The 21,079-nt window shown below is 45.5% G+C and overlaps 1 protein-coding gene across 4 annotated transcripts; it reads right to left on the reverse strand.

Moving 5' to 3' along the window:
• Nucleotides 1–3,110: 3,110 nt before the first annotated feature.
• On the reverse strand, nucleotides 3,111–8,205 carry PJA1 (praja ring finger ubiquitin ligase 1). Of its 4 annotated transcripts, none has more exons than XM_070502494.1 (3): nucleotides 8,052–8,205; nucleotides 5,551–5,745; nucleotides 3,111–4,983 (listed from the first exon to the last, which is right to left on the reverse strand). In XM_070502494.1, exons 2-3 carry the CDS (start codon nucleotides 5,676–5,678, stop codon nucleotides 3,936–3,938), a joined length of 1,176 nt encoding a protein of 391 aa, XP_070358595.1. In that variant the 5' UTR covers nucleotides 5,679–5,745; nucleotides 8,052–8,205; the 3' UTR covers nucleotides 3,111–3,935. The 4 variants fall into 4 exon arrangements, with proteins under 4 accessions (XP_070358595.1, XP_044619792.1, XP_044619790.1 ...); XM_044763857.2 differs by having other exon boundaries at nucleotides 5,551–6,071; nucleotides 8,052–8,197; XM_044763855.2 differs by having other exon boundaries at nucleotides 3,111–5,745.
• Between the last annotated feature and the right edge of the window lie 12,874 nt (nucleotides 8,206–21,079).

Genomic DNA, 21,079 nt, shown 5'->3' on the forward strand with positions numbered 1-21,079 from the left:
ACTGGCAGATCGGGAGGAGGAGGGGCATCAGGGCCAGCAAAGGCTGGCGGGGGCTGGGGGGTTGGGAGGGAGAGCAGGGCTAAGGCTGAGTCAGACGCACCTGGTTGGGCCAGGCCCCCGCGACACAACCCCTACCCTGAGCCCACCTTGGGAGAGGAACTCATTCATCCTGTCAGCAAGTGTTGCCGAACACTTCTGAGCCAAGCCCTGAGTGCCAGGACTATTGCAATGACTCAGACAGAGATAGCTCCTGACCGCACGGATTCAGAGTTGGGATGCAAAGAGGGAAGGAGCTAGGGCTATCAGAAAATACTGTTTTCAGGAGCTATCACGTGACCAGGATTTTTTAAGGATGGATAGAACTGACAGGGCTGGAAAGGACTTTTAAGGTCAGAGGTCCCGGCACAAGGGTAGGTCTAGCTGGAACAGAGGGCTAAGAGAAAGCGGTGCCTCAGAGCCAGGAAGCGCCTTATGACGGTTCAGCTGTAGTGCCAGCTGGTGGGAACACCTCAGGAAGCTGCGGTGCTTTCTCACAAGATGTAGTGGTTTACGCTCCAAATCAGTGACCAAACTGTGAGGCTACGTATTCCACAGCCAGGAAACAAGTCCAGAAACCAGTGGAGTAGAGTGGGTGGCACCTTCAATGAATACACCAAATAACCTACTCTCAGAAATGACTGCTTCATGTCTAACAGCCCCAAGGCCTGCTGTGCTAGAACCGTGTTCTAGAACCATAGCTCCAGGTGCCAATAATGGGCCCACTGCATTGTAAACGGAAATTGCCTGGCCGATGGCCATTTGGGATATCTCATGTGACTAGGAAAACAGGCACAAAAGTGGGCTGTGGTGTTGGCAAGTGTGCCATTTTGGGTTCTCAGTTACAAACAACAGAAACCAAATCTAGTTAATTTAAGCAGAGCAGTTTTATTAGAAAGCCATGGGGGAGCCTGGGGAATTATCAGGGAGGCTGGAGAATCAGAAACTGGCAGGAACAAGGGAACTAAGAAGCCAAGGACACAGCCGTATCCTGCCCAGGAGCTTCTGGCCACCAGCACTGTCAGCCCGGGCCCGCGCCGCCACCACCACCGCCGCCATCACCACAGCAGCAGAGGAGCAAACGCTTCACAGCCCCAGCCCCTCTGACTTCCCCCTCCAGATTGAAGGTACCGGGCATGAGTGTCTGATGCACTTAGCTCAGGTCCCAGGCCCAAGTCCCAGCTGCTCAGGTCCCAGCACCCAGGGCCCAGGTCTCGAGCCTTGTGGGCGTCCCTACTCAGGAGAGCTTCACCTCCAGAACGACCCTCTGCAGCGACAGGCTTCTCCAACACCAACAGGGGACTGCAGGTGCTGGGGAGGAGTCCCCTTCTGTGGAGGTACTAATTCTGACTCGAAGGGAAATTAGGGCTTCTGCCATGGAAGGGAGCAGGAAGGAACAGGACCGGGACCCAAGGGTACTCCTAACATACCCCCTTGTGTGGTGCCAGTCAGGGCACAGAAAAGGTTAATATTAGACAAACCACCACAACCCCACCCAACAAGAGCCCTCCAAGGTCGCAGACTTCTGAGTCTCCATGACAGCTGAGGTGCTAGCGAAGGCAAACAGGGAACACAGAATGGCTGCGGGGGATGAAGTTATAAATGTCAGCTTGACCAGTTACAGAAAAAAAGGACTGTGGCTTCCACCCATGTTCTCATACTTGCCGCGAGAGAAGAATAATTCTCTCTTCCTTTTTTTTAAATTGGATTTTTTTTGGCTTTACTTATTTTGCTAATATTCATGAAAATACACTGATACTGTAAAAAATCAAGCAAATTAATTATTTTGGGTGAAAAAATCAAAAGCCCCCTTCCTCACCCCTTCCCCACTGCCACCAGACACTTTTATCCATTTTCATATATAGTTCGGTTTTATAAGGTTTTATTTTCCATAAAGACTGTACACATTGCTCTACAATATGCTTTTTTTACTTAACATTCTGTCTCGGAGCTCCTTCCATGTCAGTACACTTTTTAACTGCTGCACAGTATTAATTCCGTTCTACCCAAGTCTCCAAGCTGGGCTGCAGGACATGCGCCACTTTCCATCATGAACGACAGCTCCTCCCGAACTGCTCTCCACAAAGGCTGCCATCGCTCACATTCACACCAAAAGCATGAGTGCTCCCATTTCTTCTCTTCCTAGCCCAAACTAGATGGTATCACGAAGAAAAACTACTGCATTCTGAGGGACACAATATGTTCATTGTTGTGTTAATTTATATGTCACTGATTACCAGCGAGGTTGAACATTAACAATATCCAGGCTGCTGAAGCTGAAAACAGCTCTCAAGAAGTGTTGGTAGGAGCAAAAATTAGTACAATCACTTTGGAAAGCAGTTTGGCAATATCTAGTTAGGACAAAGATGCTCAAACCTGAAGACCCCAAAATTTCACCTCCAATCCTAAGACCCAGAAATTTCATCTCCATATACTCACCCCTAGAGAAACTCACACGTGTGCACAAAGAGACACCTTTGAGGTATGTTCATTGCTGCAAAATACTGGGAAGAACCTAAATGTCCACCAATAGGGGAATGGATAAATAAACTGTGGTGATTCATACAATTGACTATTTTCGTATACAGCAGTTAAAATGCATGAACTAGATCTACATGTATCAAAATGGCTACATCTTAAAAACAGTGCTGAGTGAAAAAACAAGTTGCAAAACGATACATACATTCTATCAACCATGTCCATTTAAAAAACATATAAACACTCTATATTGGTCATGGATATATATACACACACACATATACATATATATGTACACATATACACACATGCATATGTCTAAAAACAGAGAGAAGACGTAAACACACCATTTCCTGGGTAGTGCTTACCTCTGTGCAGGAAGGAAGGTAAATATGACGGGTGAGGAACTTTACCTGTGCCTGAAAAATTCTACTTATTGGAGAGAGAGAGCTCTGAAGCCAATATGGCCAAACGTTCAAACCTGTCCCATTCTGTGTAGGTGGATACCGATATTTTCTGCAAGCACTTGTCTGGCATATATTTTTCTACTCCTTTTGTGTCACTGTGTTAAGGTATCCAGTCAGCAGACAGCTTTATTGTTTTTTTGCCCACTCCCTCTGAGAGTTTCTACTTTCTAAAAGGGGATTTTAACTCCTTCACCCCTGCACTCAGTTTGGATTTACTCCTACCATTGTTCTTTATTTTTACATTGCTTTCTCATTGTTTCTTTCCTTCCCACAGACTAACAGAGTATTCCCATTATGACCCTTACCCCTGTAGTAGTTTGACAATCATACACTTTATTCCTACTTTTAGAATTAGCCTTAATTTTTTGCTGTTGTTGGAGTCAGCATTTCCCTTGAAACTCAAGTTTTTATGCTATTGGGAAAAAACCTATTTTTGATGCAAATACAAGAGATCAATTATAAAATCACTTAGTACCACCATTTTAGACAAAACCAAACAATTCCACTGTACCATGTAAAACCAAAAGAACTTTAATAAGTTTTTACGGCACTGCAATTACAGGAACATTAACCCATAACATGCAACAGAAATGATGATGCCTTTTGGACATATTTCACAGATAAACTTGACGTTACAATTAACAGCAACACATTCTACTGAAGAAAACAAATGCAATTTATTTCAACTTTCAGGCTAGAAAAAGTATGTTCTTCCTGCAATCTCAAGTAGCATTTAGAAAGTTTAGTTTTTCCTTTCTAACCTCTAACAGACAATATGAATTTTAATGCAATCGTACACAACCATTTTCACATTGGAAATAACCACAAGGAATTGACAGGTGTAGGTTAATCAATGATTGGTTTCATTTCAATTGTTAATTTCAAGAGGGCTCCTGCAGTATTGTGGGTTTCAGTTGGGGAAAATCATCAGACCAGGAGTAAAGAGCCTTGGTCTTAGAGTGGGGGAGGGAACATGCAGCGGCACACGGGGCAGGTGCCTGACTTCTGAAGCCAGATGGACACGCACGGCTTGTGGAAATAGTGGTGGCATGGCAGCTCGGTTGCCACCTCCCCCTTCACATATTCACTACAACAGATAGGGCAACACATTTCCTGCCCCACCGCGCTGTGATCTTCAGTGACCAGGATCTCAGGAAGACTGTCAATGCTCTCCTTGCTTGCCGGCGGATTGGCCACCTCCACGTCCACCGCAAGGGACTCCAAGTGCGCAAGGGCTGTTTCCATTGCCTGGGCCAGGCGTTCTTCAAGTGCCATGTACGTAAGGAACTGAGGATCCACGTAGGAAATGGCTTCAGCCACCCCCAACCCATCTGCAAACCCATCAAAGAGGCTCCAATCCACTTCTAGGTCTTCACTCACACTGGAGTCATCTTCAAGGTTGTTGTTTCCATCCAGCATGAACACTCCAGGCTGCAGAAACTCCCGACCAGAATCATTATCCCCCTCACTGCTACTCTCATTTTCATTGTATTGGAGCCAAGGAACTTCTCCTTCCTCCGGCGATGCCCGCTCCTCTTCCTGAAGAGATGGTCCTCGAACTTCTTCAAGTTCATTGCTCCCACTGATGCCAGCACTAGCACTAGCGCTGGGGCTGGCGCCGGCACTGGTACTCACTCTGGCTTGCTCAGGTTCATGCTCTTCTCTCCCCGGCAGAGTCTCCCAGCTTTCACCACTGGATGACAGATTTTGCTCCCGACCTCGATATTTCCGACGCAGAGCAGCAGTCCACTCTTTGTCACTGTCAGAGTCTTCATCAAAATATTTGTAGTAATCATCGCTGTACGTCCAGAAGTCAGGGTCAGCCATGGTTCGTCGCTGTCTCGGCACTTTTTCTGGCTTCACCTGGTCATTCCTGACTTCCCTCTTGTCTTCAGAGTATTTCGGCTCAGAGTAGCCACTTGAACTGTCGCCTCTGCCTCTTCTGGCTAGGCTATCCGAATGGCTGTCGTCGTTGTTGGCAGTGTCCCTCCACCTGGAAGTACTATGTGGCATATCATCATCATCATCAGTATCAAAAAATACTTTTGGTTTCACGCAGTTTGGACTTGCCAGATTTCTGATTTTGGGTCTCACCACTGGTTCCTCTGCACTCTTTGGGGTGTTTTCCCCACCACCACAAATACTTACAGGAGCCCTGCTAGGACGCGCAGGTAAATTCTGCTCCCGCCTCTCCCTCTCCAGGCTGTCGCCACTTGTAGCCAACTTGCCTTCAGCAGCAGATATCTGAGAGGCCATGCTATTTTGCTGCAGAAACTCAGCTCTGTTAGCAGAGCATCTTGCTGCAGGGGCTGGGTCTAACTTGTCAAGCTCCTCTCTCACATCACGGTTAAAACTAGAGAACTGTGGGGGCACCCCAGCCAGAGACCTCGCCCCTTTCTCTGGGTCATACAGCTTATCATCTTTAAACTTGCCAGTTTTCCCTCTCACTGGCGCTCGCTCAACAGGCCCAGCCCCCTCCTCCTCACTATCATCTGCCCCGAAAGAGTCAACATGTCCATAAGCCATTCCTCTTCTGCTACCCGAAGCCCTATACTCTCGTGGCAGGTACCTGGAGTAGTCCTCATTATCAACATTCAGGCTGGTCCCCGAGCTCTCACTGTCGACCCAACTACGACGAGTGGTGGAAAATGGCGATCGACTCCTCTTGGTGGTTTGACCGGGGGCTGATCTGTGCATTGGGACTTCAGATGTCGTCTTTCTCTGGCTGGAAATTCTTTCCTGCTGGCTCGTGGATGGCCTGAAACTGACATAAGCATGCCTCCTTCCATACCTCCTGCCTGTATTGGACTGATACCCTCCTGCTGGCTTGGGCCATACAGGCTTGCTAGATTCCTGACCCATTGCTCTGACTTAGGAGGGTTTCCAAGACAGCTGGGGCTCAAGTGGAAAGGCTCCTGCTCCCTGCACACACTTGGGAGATGGGAAAGTCAAAAGAGTTCAGAATAAAGGAGCAGGGAGATTTATTTTCACTTCAGCAGGCAGGTAACAGAAAGAACAAGGGGCCTTTAGAGTTAGTTTCACTTTCTTCTAAGGCCTGGAGTTGCATTCCAGTGACTGTCAGGTGTAGACCTGGAACACATTTTTAATGTTGGCAAAACAATTACAAAACTGGGTTTGTAGGAAAGCCAGACTTAAGGCAGAATCTGACAGAAGATGGGGGGTGACTGGACGCTTGGAAGGTGGGTGAAGTACTGTGGCATTGTGCCAACATGGAAAGAGGAAAGACTGCTGCGGTTTTTTTTTATGGGGTGTCTGCATTTTTCTGAGCCCTGCAGACAGACAGGAGAAATGCAAATTGGAATAGGGTGGAAAATACAGATCACCATGTGTGCATGAGTGCCTACATGTCTGTCGGGAGGAGAGGGGCAGGTGGAGGGGACCAGCAATCAGGCAATGGAGAGATGTCTGTGTCTGCAGGGGAAGGGGCAGGTGACGGTGGCATTGGGAAGAGGTGTGAAGTGTCAGACAGAATGAGACCTCTCCTGGATGCGAGGATGAAAATGACAGGCGTGGATGGGGTGGCTTTAGAGGAGAGGGCTGTGTCTAAGTATGAGAGAGAATGCGTGTGTGTTGCTGTATGTGTGGCAGCTGGAACTCTATGGAGGGACGCCTGTGTTTATGCATCTGTGGCAGGCAAGGAAGGATATGGTGGCACTGGACAGGGGTGGCCATGAGTTTGTGTATGTGTGTTTGTCAAAATGGGAGGCGACAATAGAGAAATGTCAGTGTGAGCAAATGCATCGATGAGGGGACAGCACTGGAGAGGGATATGCTTGTGGCGGGCAGGTGGAACAGGGGCCAGCAGTCAAAGGTCTGCATGCATGAATGTGATTAGCAGGGAGGGGGGTGGTGTCCCGGGAAAAGGATTTATGTGAGTGTGAGTGTGTGCAGTGCAGGGGCCAGCAAAGGAGGGCTGTCTATGCATAGAAGTAGCAGACAGGGAGCAGGAGAGGGAAGCATGTGAGAGGGGTGTGTGAACAAGTGTGTGTGCATATGTATGTCAGAGGCATAGGAAAGAGGAGCCAGCAACTGAGGGATATCCTTATGTGTGTATGGGGCAAGCAGGGGATAAAACGGCCCCAGAGGGAGGGTGAGAGTGTGTGAGTGTGTGAGTGAGTGTGTGTGTATATATGTGTGTGTGTGTGTGTGTTCTCCAGAGGACAGAGGCAGAAGGAGGAGGGGGCCGCTTCTGAAGGTGTGTATGGGGCAGGTAGTGAGAGGTAGGGAAAGGCACTGGAGGGTATGACAGTGTGTGAGACGGTGTGTGTGTGTGTCCATGCATGTGCACGGAAGGGGACGTGTCGCAACCTTGAGTATGAGGGGGGTGGGGAGGGGGCTGCAATGGAAGGTTTCTGTGCGTGCGTGTGCGTATGTGTGTGCATGTGTGTGTCCCCATGTGCGCACGCGAAACACGGGGAGGGGGAGGGGGCCACAATGTCATAATGAGAGACACGAAAATGTTATCAGCTCAAACAGCAGATCCAAACCAAACAGATGGGGCAGGGAAGCGGAAAAAGAAAGAAAAGGGCGTGTGTGGATATAGTTTCTCCCTGGGAATAATCTGTTTTTCCGACAACTCTTTTCCTGGGAACAATATATTTACCTAAAAATCTTAACAATTTACCGTTCAGCAAAATAACTGCGAAATGGGGGAAGAATGGCCACAGCGTGCTCCGCAAAGGAGCCAAGAAGGCAGTAAGGAGGAGAGAGGAGGAGAGGCAGAGAGAGGTGGGAGAGGGCCGCGACCACCATTCCCCTCTCATACAGCGATTAAAGCCATTCAAGTGGGGGCCGCGCCACACGAAAGGGGCTGGAGAACGGAGGATGGAGTCCGCGAGCAGGCCTATGGAGGACACAGGCCTCACTCTGCAGTCAGGTCCCTCGTCCGCCCGCCCCGCCCCACCCCTTCCCGAGGGGCGAGCCTGAAAACCTCTTCGTCTGAGCCCCCGAAAATCCTTGCCTCCACGCCCAGCCACTCGTCCCCACGCCCAGCCACGCGCCCCACCGCCGCGTCTGAATGAATCGAGGAAATAAACAGCCTTCACTCACCAGTCCAGGCACCCGCACGCTCTCGGGAGGAACAGAGCTCTCAGACCTCCGACCGCCACGACCGCCAGAGCCGCTGGTCCCGGGTCTCCAGCTCCTCCCCCGCCAGACAGCAGTGGGGCGGGCGGCGACTGCGGCGGCGGAAGTGATTGTGGCGTTAGCTGGGGCCCGCCCCCTTGATGTGGCGGGGGTGGCAGCTGCTCTCAACAAATCAGGGTGGGCCCGAAAGCATTATTTCATTTTAAATGGTGAAATCGTCAAGGATACAGAAAAGGACAGCGAAAAACGTAACCAACAGCCAGCTTTAACAAATGTTAAACATTTAGCCATATTCCCTTCTGTTGTGAGTGGTGTTTTTTTTTAACAAAATGAAATCGGCAAATTCTTTCTGATTAATTCCAATGTGAAAGTGATTATCTTAATATATCATATCCTATGTTATGTGTTATGGTTTGGACTGGAAGTATTAAAAATGTGAAACTATATTTAGGGTTGCAGTAAGCTTAAATTTTTTTAACCTGGTGGTTAAAGCAAATTGAACCGTTTACGGTAGAATTCGTTGCTCTTAATGACAAAATCAAGTTTCTTGATTGAAATGAAAAGAAATGATCGATCATGAAGCACTCACGGATTCATATTGTGGTCATTGCATTGTTATGCCTTTTGGATTTGTACAATTTTCCTAAACTCTGTTTTTTTTTTAAATCACACTTTACGATGTATCTCTAATATTTGCATTGATTGTAAAGACTTCCTATGTTCACAACGATGGCAAATTTTGTTCTTACTGGAAATAAAATGTAAAATAGAACAACAAGAACTTTTGGGGTAACAATAGGAAAGAAATAGGATGTATAATTTTCAAACTATTAAGGAAATAATATGTAGAACAAAGAGAAAAACTCAGTCTAACAAAGGGCAGAAATGGGATGGGAGGCAACAAGAAAGGATGGAAAAAAATAAGAAAAAACAAAGGGCAGGAATAAATGCAAATATATCAGTATGTATTATGGGTTAATCTCCAATTAAAAAAGCAAACTCTCATTTTAAGCGTTTTGTTTTTAGAAATTCAGTTATATGCTGTTTATATGAGTTTCATCTAAAGCAGAAATAGGAATAGAAATGATATGCCAGTTAAATACTAGCAGAAAGGAAGAAGGAAGGAAGAAAAGAAGAAAAGGAGGAAAGGAGGGAGGCGGGGGGAAGGAAGGAATTTAGAAAAGAGAGAAAAAAAGAGAAAAGAAGGAAGAAAGGAAAGAAACACGTAGCAATATTACTATCAGAAAAATCAAGAACTCAAAGAAAAAGCATTAATGAGAACAAAACAGTTGTTTCATTCACTGAGAAGATATAGTCACTAAAATTTATATGCCAAACAATGTAATTTCAAAACATATGAGGCAAATATTGTTAGAAATATAATGAGAGATCGGAAAGTCTGCAATTATCATAGGAGAGTTAACCACACTTGTTATGGCTTAGATCGATCAAATAGACTGCAAATAAATAAGGATCTAGAGAGATTGAACAACACAATTAAGAAGCCTGATCTAATGTAATTTTTGTACTCAAGAAATTATGTATTCTTTTATAAAAAATATTTAAAATATTTCAAACATACAGAAAAGTACAGAGTACAAAATGCACATTTGCATGTACCTGTCACACAGATTGAGCAAATTTTATTTTCCTCAGATCCTCAGCTCCTTCTGTTTTCAAAACAAAATATTACAGTTGAAGCCCTCACTTGATTCTATTCGTCTTACTTCTTTTCCCAAAAGAAGCACTGTTTAGAAGTTTCCTTCTTGTCCATGTTTGTTTTTCTTTTTCGATGTATGTATATATCTGTAACCAAGACACATTATTGTTTTATGTGTTTTAAATTATGTAAATGGCATTACAATAAAGGCATTCTTTTGCAACTTAAATTTTCACTTAATTTTGTTTTGAAATTTAGCAGTTTGATAGATTTAGATCTAGGTCATGTATTTTAACTGCTGAATGGTATTGTATCAATTTCCCAATATAATATTAGTATAATATATTATTAAATGGACTTCTGTTGCATCAATTATCCAATGTCTTTCTCTCTTTCCCTGCTGATGGACTTGGGTTGTTTCTGTTTTGTGCAATTATAAATGAGGATTTAATGAACATCCTAGCACATGGTTCCTTGTGCCCATATGGATGAGTTTCTCCCGGACAGAGCTTCCCAGCTGGGTAATGGGTATTCTGACATATTGATTCCCTTAGCCCTCCAGGAAGATGGGCCTGGCTTCACGTAGCTGCTGCCCTGGGGACTGTTCCCTCTGGCTAAGAGCAGACTGTCTGTTCAACCCAGTGGACTGGCACAATTATTAGCATTTTAACATATGCTCTGATGTGAAAAAGATTGGAAAAAGTTGCTCTAGTGTTTGAACATTGAAGTGGAATTTCTGGGTCAAAGGGTATGTAGTAGTTATCTATTGCTGTGTAACAAATTGCCCAAAACTTAGCAGCTTAAAACAACAAACATTTATTACATGACAGTTTCTGTGGGTAGGGGATCTCTGCGTGGCTTAGCCCTGTGCCTCTGGCTCAAAGTCTCTCATGAAGTTGTGCTCAAGCTGCCATCTGGGGCTGCAGTTTCATTTGCAGGCTCAATTGGAGTGGGAGGTCCACATCTAAGCTCTTTTACATGGCTGTTGGCAGGCCTCAGAAAATCCGCTTTCAAGCTCACTCGTGTAGTTGCTGTCAGGCTTCAATTCCTTGTCACGTAGGCCTATCCATAGGCTTCCTGAGTCTCCCCCACAACATGGCAGCTGGTGAGAGAGAGAGCCAGAGAGAACCTAAGATGGAAGACACGGTCCTTTTATGACTTAAGCTCAGAAGTGACAACCCAACACTTTTGCCATATCCTATTTATTAAAAGTGAGCCACAGAATTTGTCCATTTCATCTACATTATCAAATTTGTGGGCATGGAGTTGTTCATAATATGTCTTATTATCCTTTTAATGTCCATGGGATCAGTAGGCATGGCTCCTCTTTCATTTCTGAAATTAGTAATTTTGTCTCCTCTCTTTTTCTCTTGGTCAGCCTGGCTAGAGACGTACCAATCTTATTGACCTTTTTAAAGAATCACCTTTTAGGGGCTGGCCGGGTGGTGTAGTGGTTAAGTTCATGCACTCTGCTTCAGCAGCCTGGGGCTCACAGGTTCAGATTCCGGTCGGGGACCTACACACCGCTCATCAAGCCATGCTGTGGTGGTGTCCCACATACAAACTAGAGAAAGATTGGCACAGATGTTAGCTCAGGGACACTCTTCCTCAAGCGAACAGATGAAGATTGGCTACAGATGTTAGCTCAGGGCCAATCTTCCTCACATACACAAAAAAAGAATCAGCTTTTGGTTTCGTTGATTCTCTATTTTTCTGTTTTCAATTTCATTTATTTCTGCTCTTTTATTTCTTTTCTTCTGCTTACTTTAGTTTTAATTCGTTTTTCTTTTTCTAGTTTTCTAAGGTGGAAGCTTAGATTATTGGTTTTAGATCCTTCTTCTTTTCTAATATATGTATTCAATGTTATAAATTTCCCTCTAAGACTGCTTTTACTGCACTCCACAAATTTTAAGTTACAGTTTCATTTGCATTTATTTCAAAATATTTTTTCAATTTCTCTTAAGACTTCTTCTTAACCTATGTGTTATTTAGAAGTGTGTTGTTTAATCTCCAAATTTCTGGGAATTTTCCAGCTATCTTTCTGTTATTGATTTCTAATTTAATTCCACTGTGGTCTGAGAGCACACTTTGTATAATGACTATTCTTTTAAATGTGTTAAGATGTGTTTTATGGCCCAGGATGTGGTCCATCTTGGGGAATATTCCATGTGAGCTTGAGAAGAATGTGTGTTCTGCTGTTGTTGAATGAAGTAGTCTATAAATGTCAATTCCATTCAGGTGATTGATGGTCCTATTCAGTTCAACTATGTCCTTACTGATTTTCTGCCTGCTGGATTTGTCAATTATTGATAGAGGGGTGTTGAAGTCTCCAACTGTAGTAGTGGATTCATCTATTTTTCTTTGTAGTCCTAACCATTTTTGCCTCATGTATTTTGATGCTATTTTGTCAGATGCATACACATTAAGGACTGTTATGACTTCTTGGAGTATTGACCCCTTTTATCATTATGTAATACCCCTATTTGTCCCTGATAATTTTCCTTGTTCTGAAATCTGCTTTGTCTAGAATTAACATAGCTACTCCAGCTTTCTTTTTATTAATGTTAGCGTGTATATCTTTCTCTATCCACTTACGCTTAATCTATCTATGTCTTTATATTTAAAATGAGTTTCTTGTAAGACAACATATAGTTGGGTCTTTTTTTAATCCATTCTGATAGTCTCTGCCTTTTAATTAGTATAGTTAGACCATTCATATTTAAAGTGATTATTGGTATGATTAGATTAATATCTACCATATTTGTAACTGTTTCCTATTCATTGACCTTGTTCTTTGTTTGTTTCTCTTTTTTTGTCTTCCACCCTTTTTCTGTATTCTCTGACTTTGAGCATTTTATGATTCCACTTTCTCTCCCCTCTTAAAATTTCAATTATATTTCTTATTTTTACATTTTTTAGTGGTTGCCCTAGAGTTTCCAAAACACATTTACAAGTAATCCAAGCCCACTTTCAAATGACACTATACTACTTCGTGGGTACTGCAGGTACCTTATAACAGAATATTCCCAATTCCTCCCTCCTGTCCCTTTTAACACTGCTGTCATTCATTTCACTTATCCGTAGGCTATAATCATCCAATACATTGTTGCTATTATTTTTTTTTTTGACAATCTGTTATCTGTTAGGTCAGTTAAGAATAAGAAAAATGTAAGATTTTATTTTATTTATACCTTTATTCCTTCTCATTCTTCCTTTTTTAAATGTAGATCCAAGTTTCAGCCCTATATCATTTTTCTTCTTTCTGAAGAACTTCTTTTAACAATTCTTCAAGGCAGATCTCAGAAGTGACATCCTAACACTTTTATCATATTTTATTAAAAGTGAATTACTAGGTCTAGCCCACACTCAAGGGGAGGGGATTACACAAGGGCAGGAATTCCGGCAGGTGGGGGTCACTGGGACAGGAGGATAGGAGCATTTCAACTTCAATAGATATTGCCAATCTGGTTTCCAAGTGGTTGTACCAACGTACATTCCCACCTGCAGTTTATCCACAATAGTGTTTCCCCACATCCCACCACTCTTAATACATTTAGACTTTAAAATTGTTGCCAATCTGATGAGTATGGAGCACTGTTGTTTGCTTTGCTTTTCCCTAAATTACTAGAGAAGTTAAGCATCTTTTCACATTTTTTGGCCACTTAGATTTCTTCTTCTCTGAATTGATTGTTCATATATTTTGTCCATTTTTCTATTAAAGCTGTTTTTCTCATGATTATTGATTTATAGGAATTCTTTATATATTCTGGATACCAGATGTCAGTTATATTTGTACAGTTGCAAAGATCTTCTAGCTGGTATTTTCTTTAAATGTGAATACGAAATTATGAAAGTAGTTAAAATAAACTATGGGAGAATGTTTTTTACAATCCTGAAGTAGAGAAGATCTCTGTAAGTTTGACAAAATATACAGGAGCAAAAAAAGAAAAGGTTCAACTATATATAAACAAAATCTTCTGGCAGGCAAATATATATATAAATAAATAATTCTAAGTAAAGTAAAAAAACAAATGAAAACCTTGGGGAAATATCTGGTGCTAATTTTACAGACAAAGGGTTCATTTCCCAAATATGTGAATAGCTCTTATAAATCAATAAATGACCAATAAGCCAATTTGAAAATAAGCAAAGGACACAAATAGACATTTTCTTGCAAAGGAAAAGCAAATAGCACTTCAAGCCATGCGAAGATGCTCAAGCTCACTCATAAAACTAAAATGAGATCCCATTTCACCTATGAGACTGACCAATATGGACAAACTGGAGAACACACTGTGTGGGAGAGGGCATGGAGCCTCAGGACCCTCAAACGTTGCTGGGGGTGGGGGAAGGTAAAGTGGTAGAACCTCTCTAGTATACAAGTTGGCAATATCTATCAAAATTATTAATGCACACACTTTTTGACCAAGAAAATCTACTTCTAGGAATTTACTTACAGATATGCTTGCACAGGATTGAAATGAAATGTCTGCAATTATATGCATTGTGGCATTGTTTTTAATAGTGAAAGAGCAGAAAGAACCTAAATGTTTATCAAAAGGGAAGTGAATAATTGTTACAATGGAATACTTCCTACAGAGCAGCTAAGACGCAGAATCTAAATCTCCATGTGTCACAACGGATACATCTGATGAACAAGATGGAATGGAAAAAACAAGATGTAAGAGGATATGCACAGGATAATAGCATTTTTACATGTTTTAAAACATTTGCAGGACGTGTAGGTTAGGGATTGTTCCATCTTGCCAGAGAATTGTTCATTTGTTCCCTAAGAAATGAGTTGCCTTGTCCCTAATAAGGCTTTTGGTGTTAAGGTCAATCTTGTCAGTAATCCTGCTACCCAATTTTCTTTTGACAAGATGTTTTCTGGTATATTTTTACTCATCTCTTCTTTAAAATATCTTTAAGGTAATATTTTTATCATCACACAGAAATATCTATGTAATTTTAGACACCCTCATAAAAGAAATCCTATGTGCTTGCTTTAAAACATTATAGTCTTTTTTTCTACTTTTATTTGTCTCCCTCCTCTCCCTATATCACTGCTCCCCATAACCTATATCAATAACCTAGTAGTCATTATTTCATATTTTTCTTTATACTTGTATAATCATATATATACACATTCATACACATATACTTACGTGTATGTATGTATATATACATGTGCAATACATGTGTGGGTTTTTATTTGTCCTTTTTTATTAAAATGGGGTCGTATATATACTTTTCCTCTTCTTGCTATTCTCACTCAATAACATCCCCTGAAATCAATTGGTATGGATCTAATTACCAATCTTCAATGCTGCCTGGTATTTCATGATGGGGATGTGCCATAATCTATTCAGCCATCAACCTTTGAAAGGTAATTATCACTCAGTTTTTTTAACACTATGAACAATGTTGTAATACACGTCTTTGTACACATTGGTCCTTAGGGTGCCAGAGCTTTCATTTCCATGCAATGATGTCCCAGAAGTAGGATTGGCAGGTTGAATGATGTATATCTTTTTAATTTTAGTAGATGGTACCAGATTGCTTTCTCCAAAGGCTAGAGCCCTACTCATTTCCTCCAGCAATGTGCAGCCCTGCACTGTGGCTAACTTGACTGACCCTGGAGTAGAGGTTCCTGACCCATGTCGGGCCAGTTGAACTCCTCTCCTAGGGATCTGAAACTCAAAAGGAGACACACCGAGACTGGGAAGGTTGAAGCTGAGTCATGTTCACATCAACTAATTCTGAAAAACAGCCCAATATCTTTGAAATACAGTCTTACTTTTTGCCCAAGTTAGCCAGAGTTGATTCTATTGCTTGCAACCAAAAGAAACTAACAAACCCAGGTCACAGACCGAGCCCTGAACCTGGTCACAAACTCAGCCTTGATCCCAGCTACAGGTTCAGCTCTGATCCAGGCCATAGACTCGGTCCTCACCCAAGTCGGAGACTGAGGGCCATTCCTGGCCCCAGACTTCACTGACCCCTGCTTGTCATCTCTCTGAGGGGTGCTCCTGGCTGCAAGAGAGGCCAGGTGAGCCAGTAGATACATTTCAGTGAAATGTGTCCAGAGCCTGGGACCCAAAGTTAAGGCCTCCTTGTAGCAACTAATACTGATGATTTTGGAGACGGGGGAATTCCTTGTGAAGAATAATTGGTAAAGTCTAAGTCAGAGATGTTTTGGGGGCTTCTGGAGTTCAGGGAATAATGGAGCAAAAGGGAACCTGGTGGGGAAAGGGTCAGGGGTTGGATTGTGGAGGCAGAGAATGAGGGCAGCGAACTCTGAGCCTGGCTCAAGGAAATGAGGACAGAGCAAGGATGTGGGAGGACAGGTGTCTGGAACTGAATGGGGCTTGTCTGAGTCCCCTGCTAGAGCTTGGGTGGGTCCCAATGATACAGATCTCCAGAGGAGTTGCCAGTGAGAGAGGTCCAAGCAGCCTGCAGCCCAGAGGCCTCCACCTTTGTCTCTCCCAACCATCTGGCACCGCCTGGACCAGCGGGATGGGCCCCTATGCTGCCCAGCCCTCTCCGCCCTGTCCTGACTTCCCACAGCCCCTGAGGCCACCTGCCGCCTGCTCCTTTCCTCCGATCTCCCGGGGGGCCGGGCCATCATCTTTTCCCCTGGTTTGGCTTCCCACTGCATGCCTCCCGCTGAGTTTCAGGGATTAGGACTGTCTACTGTGGGACACAGCTCCCTTCACTTCTCCCCAGAGCCAAGAGGCTCTTGCCAAGATCTAGTCCCAACCTCACCCCAAGAATCTCTGGCAAGAATCAGGCAGAGTTTGCTGGGAGTGGGGCTGGAGGGGCAAGCCCAGAGTATAGGGAGGAGACTAACATTTGTCAAACACCTATCGTATGCCAGGTACTTTACATAAATTCTCTCATTTAATCTTCACAGCAAGCCCGTGAGGCAGCACTTCTTATGTTCGCATGGGGAAGCTGAAGCTCAGAGATTGTAAGAGATTTGTCCAAGCTACTCAGCTAAAGGTAACAGAGCTAAAAGTTGGAGCCAGGACTGTCAACTCCAAAGCTGGCTACTTCCAGCCCTAAGGCGAGAGGAACGTGGTGGCCTCAGTTCCTGACTAAAAGGGAAGCCTACCAGGTAGGGGGCTCCCTGGTGGGAGCCTGGAGCAGCTTACTGGATCCACAGCTGAACTCCTGGCCCTGAGCTGCGGGAAGTGAGTAGAGAGGGCTAGCTGGGGTGGGACACTGGCTAAGCTAGAGAGGCAGAGAACAGGCTCCCCTCACCTCTACTCCTACAGCCTCTGCTCAGGCAGTGCTGGGCCACCCTTTTCCCATAGGGTTTCCGCTCAACACTCGGTGCCTCTGTGCTTCCATCAACAGTGAGAGAAGGGAGTCAGCCGATTGTGCTGGGAGATAGGGTGCGGACAGAGATAGGCAGAGTCAAAAGGCCAGAACACAGTTCACAGGTGAGAACTTGGGCCTGACCCTGGGTGGATCCCTTTCCCTCCCTGGGCCTCACCGTTCCCATCTCGGCAATGGAGAGACTGTATTAGATGAAACCCATGCCAGCTCTGCCAGTGTGTGTGGTGGGACCTGCCTGGACAGGGAAGTGCTGTGGCCATGTCAGCGGGGAGAGCTTCACCCGTAGAACATAACTGGGGGAGTGGCAGTGGCAGGAGCTTGGGTGAGCCTGGAAGACACATCAATCGCTGGCACGGGAATAGCTCCTTTGGGCCCTGCCCGGAATCCGAGTCCTGCCCCTGGCTGTCCCATTCACAATAGAAAGGTGGAGGATAAGCAAACGTGGAGCCGAGGTTATGGAAAATGTGCCTTTTTGAAAAGAAGAACATCAGGGAAAGTGCAGGAAGGCAAGAAAGAGCTGTAAACACAGTAGGTTGCCCTGAGAGGGAGAGAAAACAGCACCTCCTAAAAAACAAGCCCACTTCAGACTTCTGCAGAGGCACGAGACACTGGGTAGCCTCTTTTTTTTTTAAGATTGGCACCTGAGCTAACAACTGTTGCCAATCTTCTTTTTTTTTTTCTGCTTTTTCTCCCCAAATCCCCCCAGTATGTAGTTGTATATGTTTTTAGTTGTGGGTCCTTCTAGTTGTGGCGTGTGGGATGCCACCTCAGCGTGGCCTGATGAGCAGCGCCATGTCCGCACCCAGGATCCGAACCTGCAAGACCCTGGGCCACCGAAGCAGAGCGTGCAACTTAACCACTCAGCCACGGGGCCGGCCCCTGGGTAGCCTCTTAAACTGTGCTCTAGTTCCAGGCCTGATAACCCTGTTTGCTGTGTGACCGTGAACAAGTCTTCTTCCTCTCCAGGCCTCAGTGTTCCCATCTGCACAATGAGTGTGTGGGCCTAAATGCTTCCTACAGCCCTGACAGCTCTCACATTCCTGAATCTTCTACAACTCAGCTCTGAATCAACCCCTTGAGCTCAGCCCTGCCTCAGGCACTGACGGATGAGTTGGTCAGCTGTGGCAGTCAGAGCAACACTGGGACTTTGGGGTCATCCTAGGATCCAATGCAAACTCCTTACCACGGCCTAGAGGCTTAGAGTTATTGGTGTCCTGCCCATCTTTCCAGCCTCCTCTCTTCCTGCCTCTGTTTTGCCTCCCCACCCCAGGTTCCACTGACCTCCTTTCTTTGCCTGGAACACACGAGACTCCCTGTTGCCTCAGCACCTTCACACTTGCTGTTCCCTTCACTTGGAATGCAGTTTCCCCCACCTCTTTGCTGACTAACTCATCCTTCTGATCTTAGCTAAAACATCACCTCTTCCAGGAAGTCTTTCTTCCTAGCCCCCTAGCATAGGCCAGCTCCTACTCTGAACCACCCTCGTAGCATCAGGATACTCATCACCATAGTAATTACTTGTGCCATGATTTGGGGGTTTTTTCGGTATCTGTCTCTCCTCTCAATTACTATAAGCTCCATGAGGCCGGGGGCCTTGTATATCTCGTTCACAGCTCTACCTCTGGTGTCCATTAGCCCAGGAAACTTTCAACCAACAGATATTTCTTGAAAAAAGAATCCCAGCAGCTACCACATATTGTAGACCTACTGGGGGCCAAGCACAGACATACAGAGTCTCATTTGGCCTTAAAATCATGCTTCCCCTTCTCATTTCTTAGGCGAAGAGATGGAAGGGCAGAGAGGTGACAGGTTTTGTCATGCCAGAAGATTTTGTCCTGGACTAGTCAGCTGGGCGGTGTGGAGTTGGTCCTGGCAAGCAGGTCTGCCTGCTTCATGCTGCCTCTTTCGCCTGCCACCACTCTTCGGAGAGGAGCAGCAGCTGTGGCCTCTCCTTGTGTTCCCATAGCAACCAGTGCTTACCTCCCGCTCACACTGGTTCCTAATTGCCTGATTACGCATCTTCTCCCCCGCCAGCTTGCCAGCTCGGGAGCTTCTTGAGAGCAGGGTCCGTGGCGGGCTTTGCTCACCGTTGTGTGCTCCAGGCTCAGTGAGTATTAGTTAAATGAACAAAAATGAATGCATGACCATCCATGCACATGGATTTTTAAAAGCTTTCATCACAAACAAGGCACCTGGCAGCCTGTAGTGGCTGGGGGGAGGGGGCCTGGAGGATTCGATGCTCCTCAGCTCACCTCTGCTGAGTGGTGTGGGTGGCCGGCCCCCCTTCTCCCTCCCCTGCTGCCTGGGGAAGCTCTTTAGAAAACAGGCCAGGCAGCCTGCGTGGTTGTGGCTGTTGGCAGTGGGGGGGGGGGGATGCTGCAGACGGTGCGACACCCTCCCCTAACGATTTCCCATGCACACGCGCACACATGCACTCCCTCGCCACCTCCTTCTAAGGGAAGCCATCTCAACTGGCCAGCTTTTGCTTTGTGAATTACCAGAAACAATTGAGTTTCATTTACTTCTAATGCTCAGTTCACGAGCTCGCCAGTCAGCCCCTTCCACTCTCCTTTCCCACTGCAACCATCTTAATCCAGCTCGCCATCATCTTCCACCTGAGTTGCTCTAACAGCCACCTCCCCGCCCCCACTCCTGTCTGTTTCCCGTCCTCCTCCCTCCCCATCTTCCACAGCACAAACAGAATGAGGGTCCCAAACAGAAATCAGCCCATGTTATTCCCAGCCAGCCTCACAAGAGAGGCAGGTACTGGTATCATTTCTGTGGCATGATAAAAGTCTGTCCAAGTCACTGAGGGGGAAGCGGGGTGAGGCAGAGCTACCAGTCCATTAGTTTAGTCCTTAAATGTCTGTTGCCTTAAATGTTTAACTCTGGAACAGGCACTGAGCTAGTGAGCCCTGAGCTCACAAGGATGGGACCAACATGAGTTCCTACCCTAGTGGAAGAGACAGAAAATCCCCCTGGTGTGAGCTGCCCTTGGTACAGGGTGCTACTGGAATGTACAGAGAAGTCTGCTGTGCAGAACCAGGGAAGGCTTTGTGGAGGAAGGGACCTTTGAGCTAGGCTTTCTATCGGAAATTTTTGGTTGCAAGCAATAGAAACTCTCTAACTGAAGAGAAAAGGGAATTTGTGGAGTTGCGGGTAGCCTATAAGGGAGCTTACAGAATCGAGGAAAAGATTGAAGAACCAGGTTTGGAAATAGACATCAGTGAAGGCAGCCTTGGCAGAAGGCTGAGAAGGTGTAGGAAGCAGGAATGCTGCTGGTCAGGATGCTGACATTGAAATGGATGAGAGCTGTTTCCTCTATTCCTACACTGCTTGCTCCAGAATTGAAAGCCAAAGAAAGTATCCAGGGATGAAGCTTAGTCCCATGCCTTCCCCCTGGCTAGACTGGGGTGGGGAGAGGAAGGCTATGTCCCTTTGGCTCCCAGGGTAGGAGGCAGACACATGGCCTTACTGTTTCACCAACCTCACCCCCAGTGAAGCAGACGATTCACTTAAAGGAAACAGGAGTCTGAGGAAGGGAGAGGAATGAATGCTGCAGAGCCACAAAGCAACGAACGTTCACTCTCTGTCTGATGACAGAAAAAGGAGAGGAGGAGAGTCTAGCCAGAGAGAACTGAATGGGCAAAGAGCCAAAACCTGCTGTGCCTGAGGGGTGGGCAGCATTGTGTGACCCGAGTGTAAGGGGGGGAAGGCGAAGCCCCCCAGAAACTGAGACAGGAGCAGGGAGACGATGGACCGAGCAGGCCCTGTGGAGTACACCATGGGGAGCCAGCCTCTAGAGGGGGCGGGGGAGGCTGACCAAATGGCAGTTTAGGACCTTCACTCTGGAGGTGTCAAGAATGGATCAGAGATGGCAAGACTGGATATGGGGAGACCAGCAAGGAACTCTTCAGGGCAAGAGATGGTGATACCCGAATTCCAGCATTGGTCATGGACAGAAAGGAGATGACAGATTCAAGAGCAGTTC

The sequence above is a fragment of the Equus asinus genome, chromosome X (genome assembly GCF_041296235.1).
Source record: "Equus asinus isolate D_3611 breed Donkey chromosome X, EquAss-T2T_v2, whole genome shotgun sequence".
NCBI lineage: Eukaryota > Metazoa > Chordata > Mammalia > Perissodactyla > Equidae > Equus > Equus asinus.

Coding starts and splice junctions, on each gene's coding strand:
- PJA1 (XM_044763854.2), bottom strand. CDS start 5,843: ATGGGTCAGGAATCTAGCAAGCCTGTATGGCCCAAGCCAGCAGGAGGG.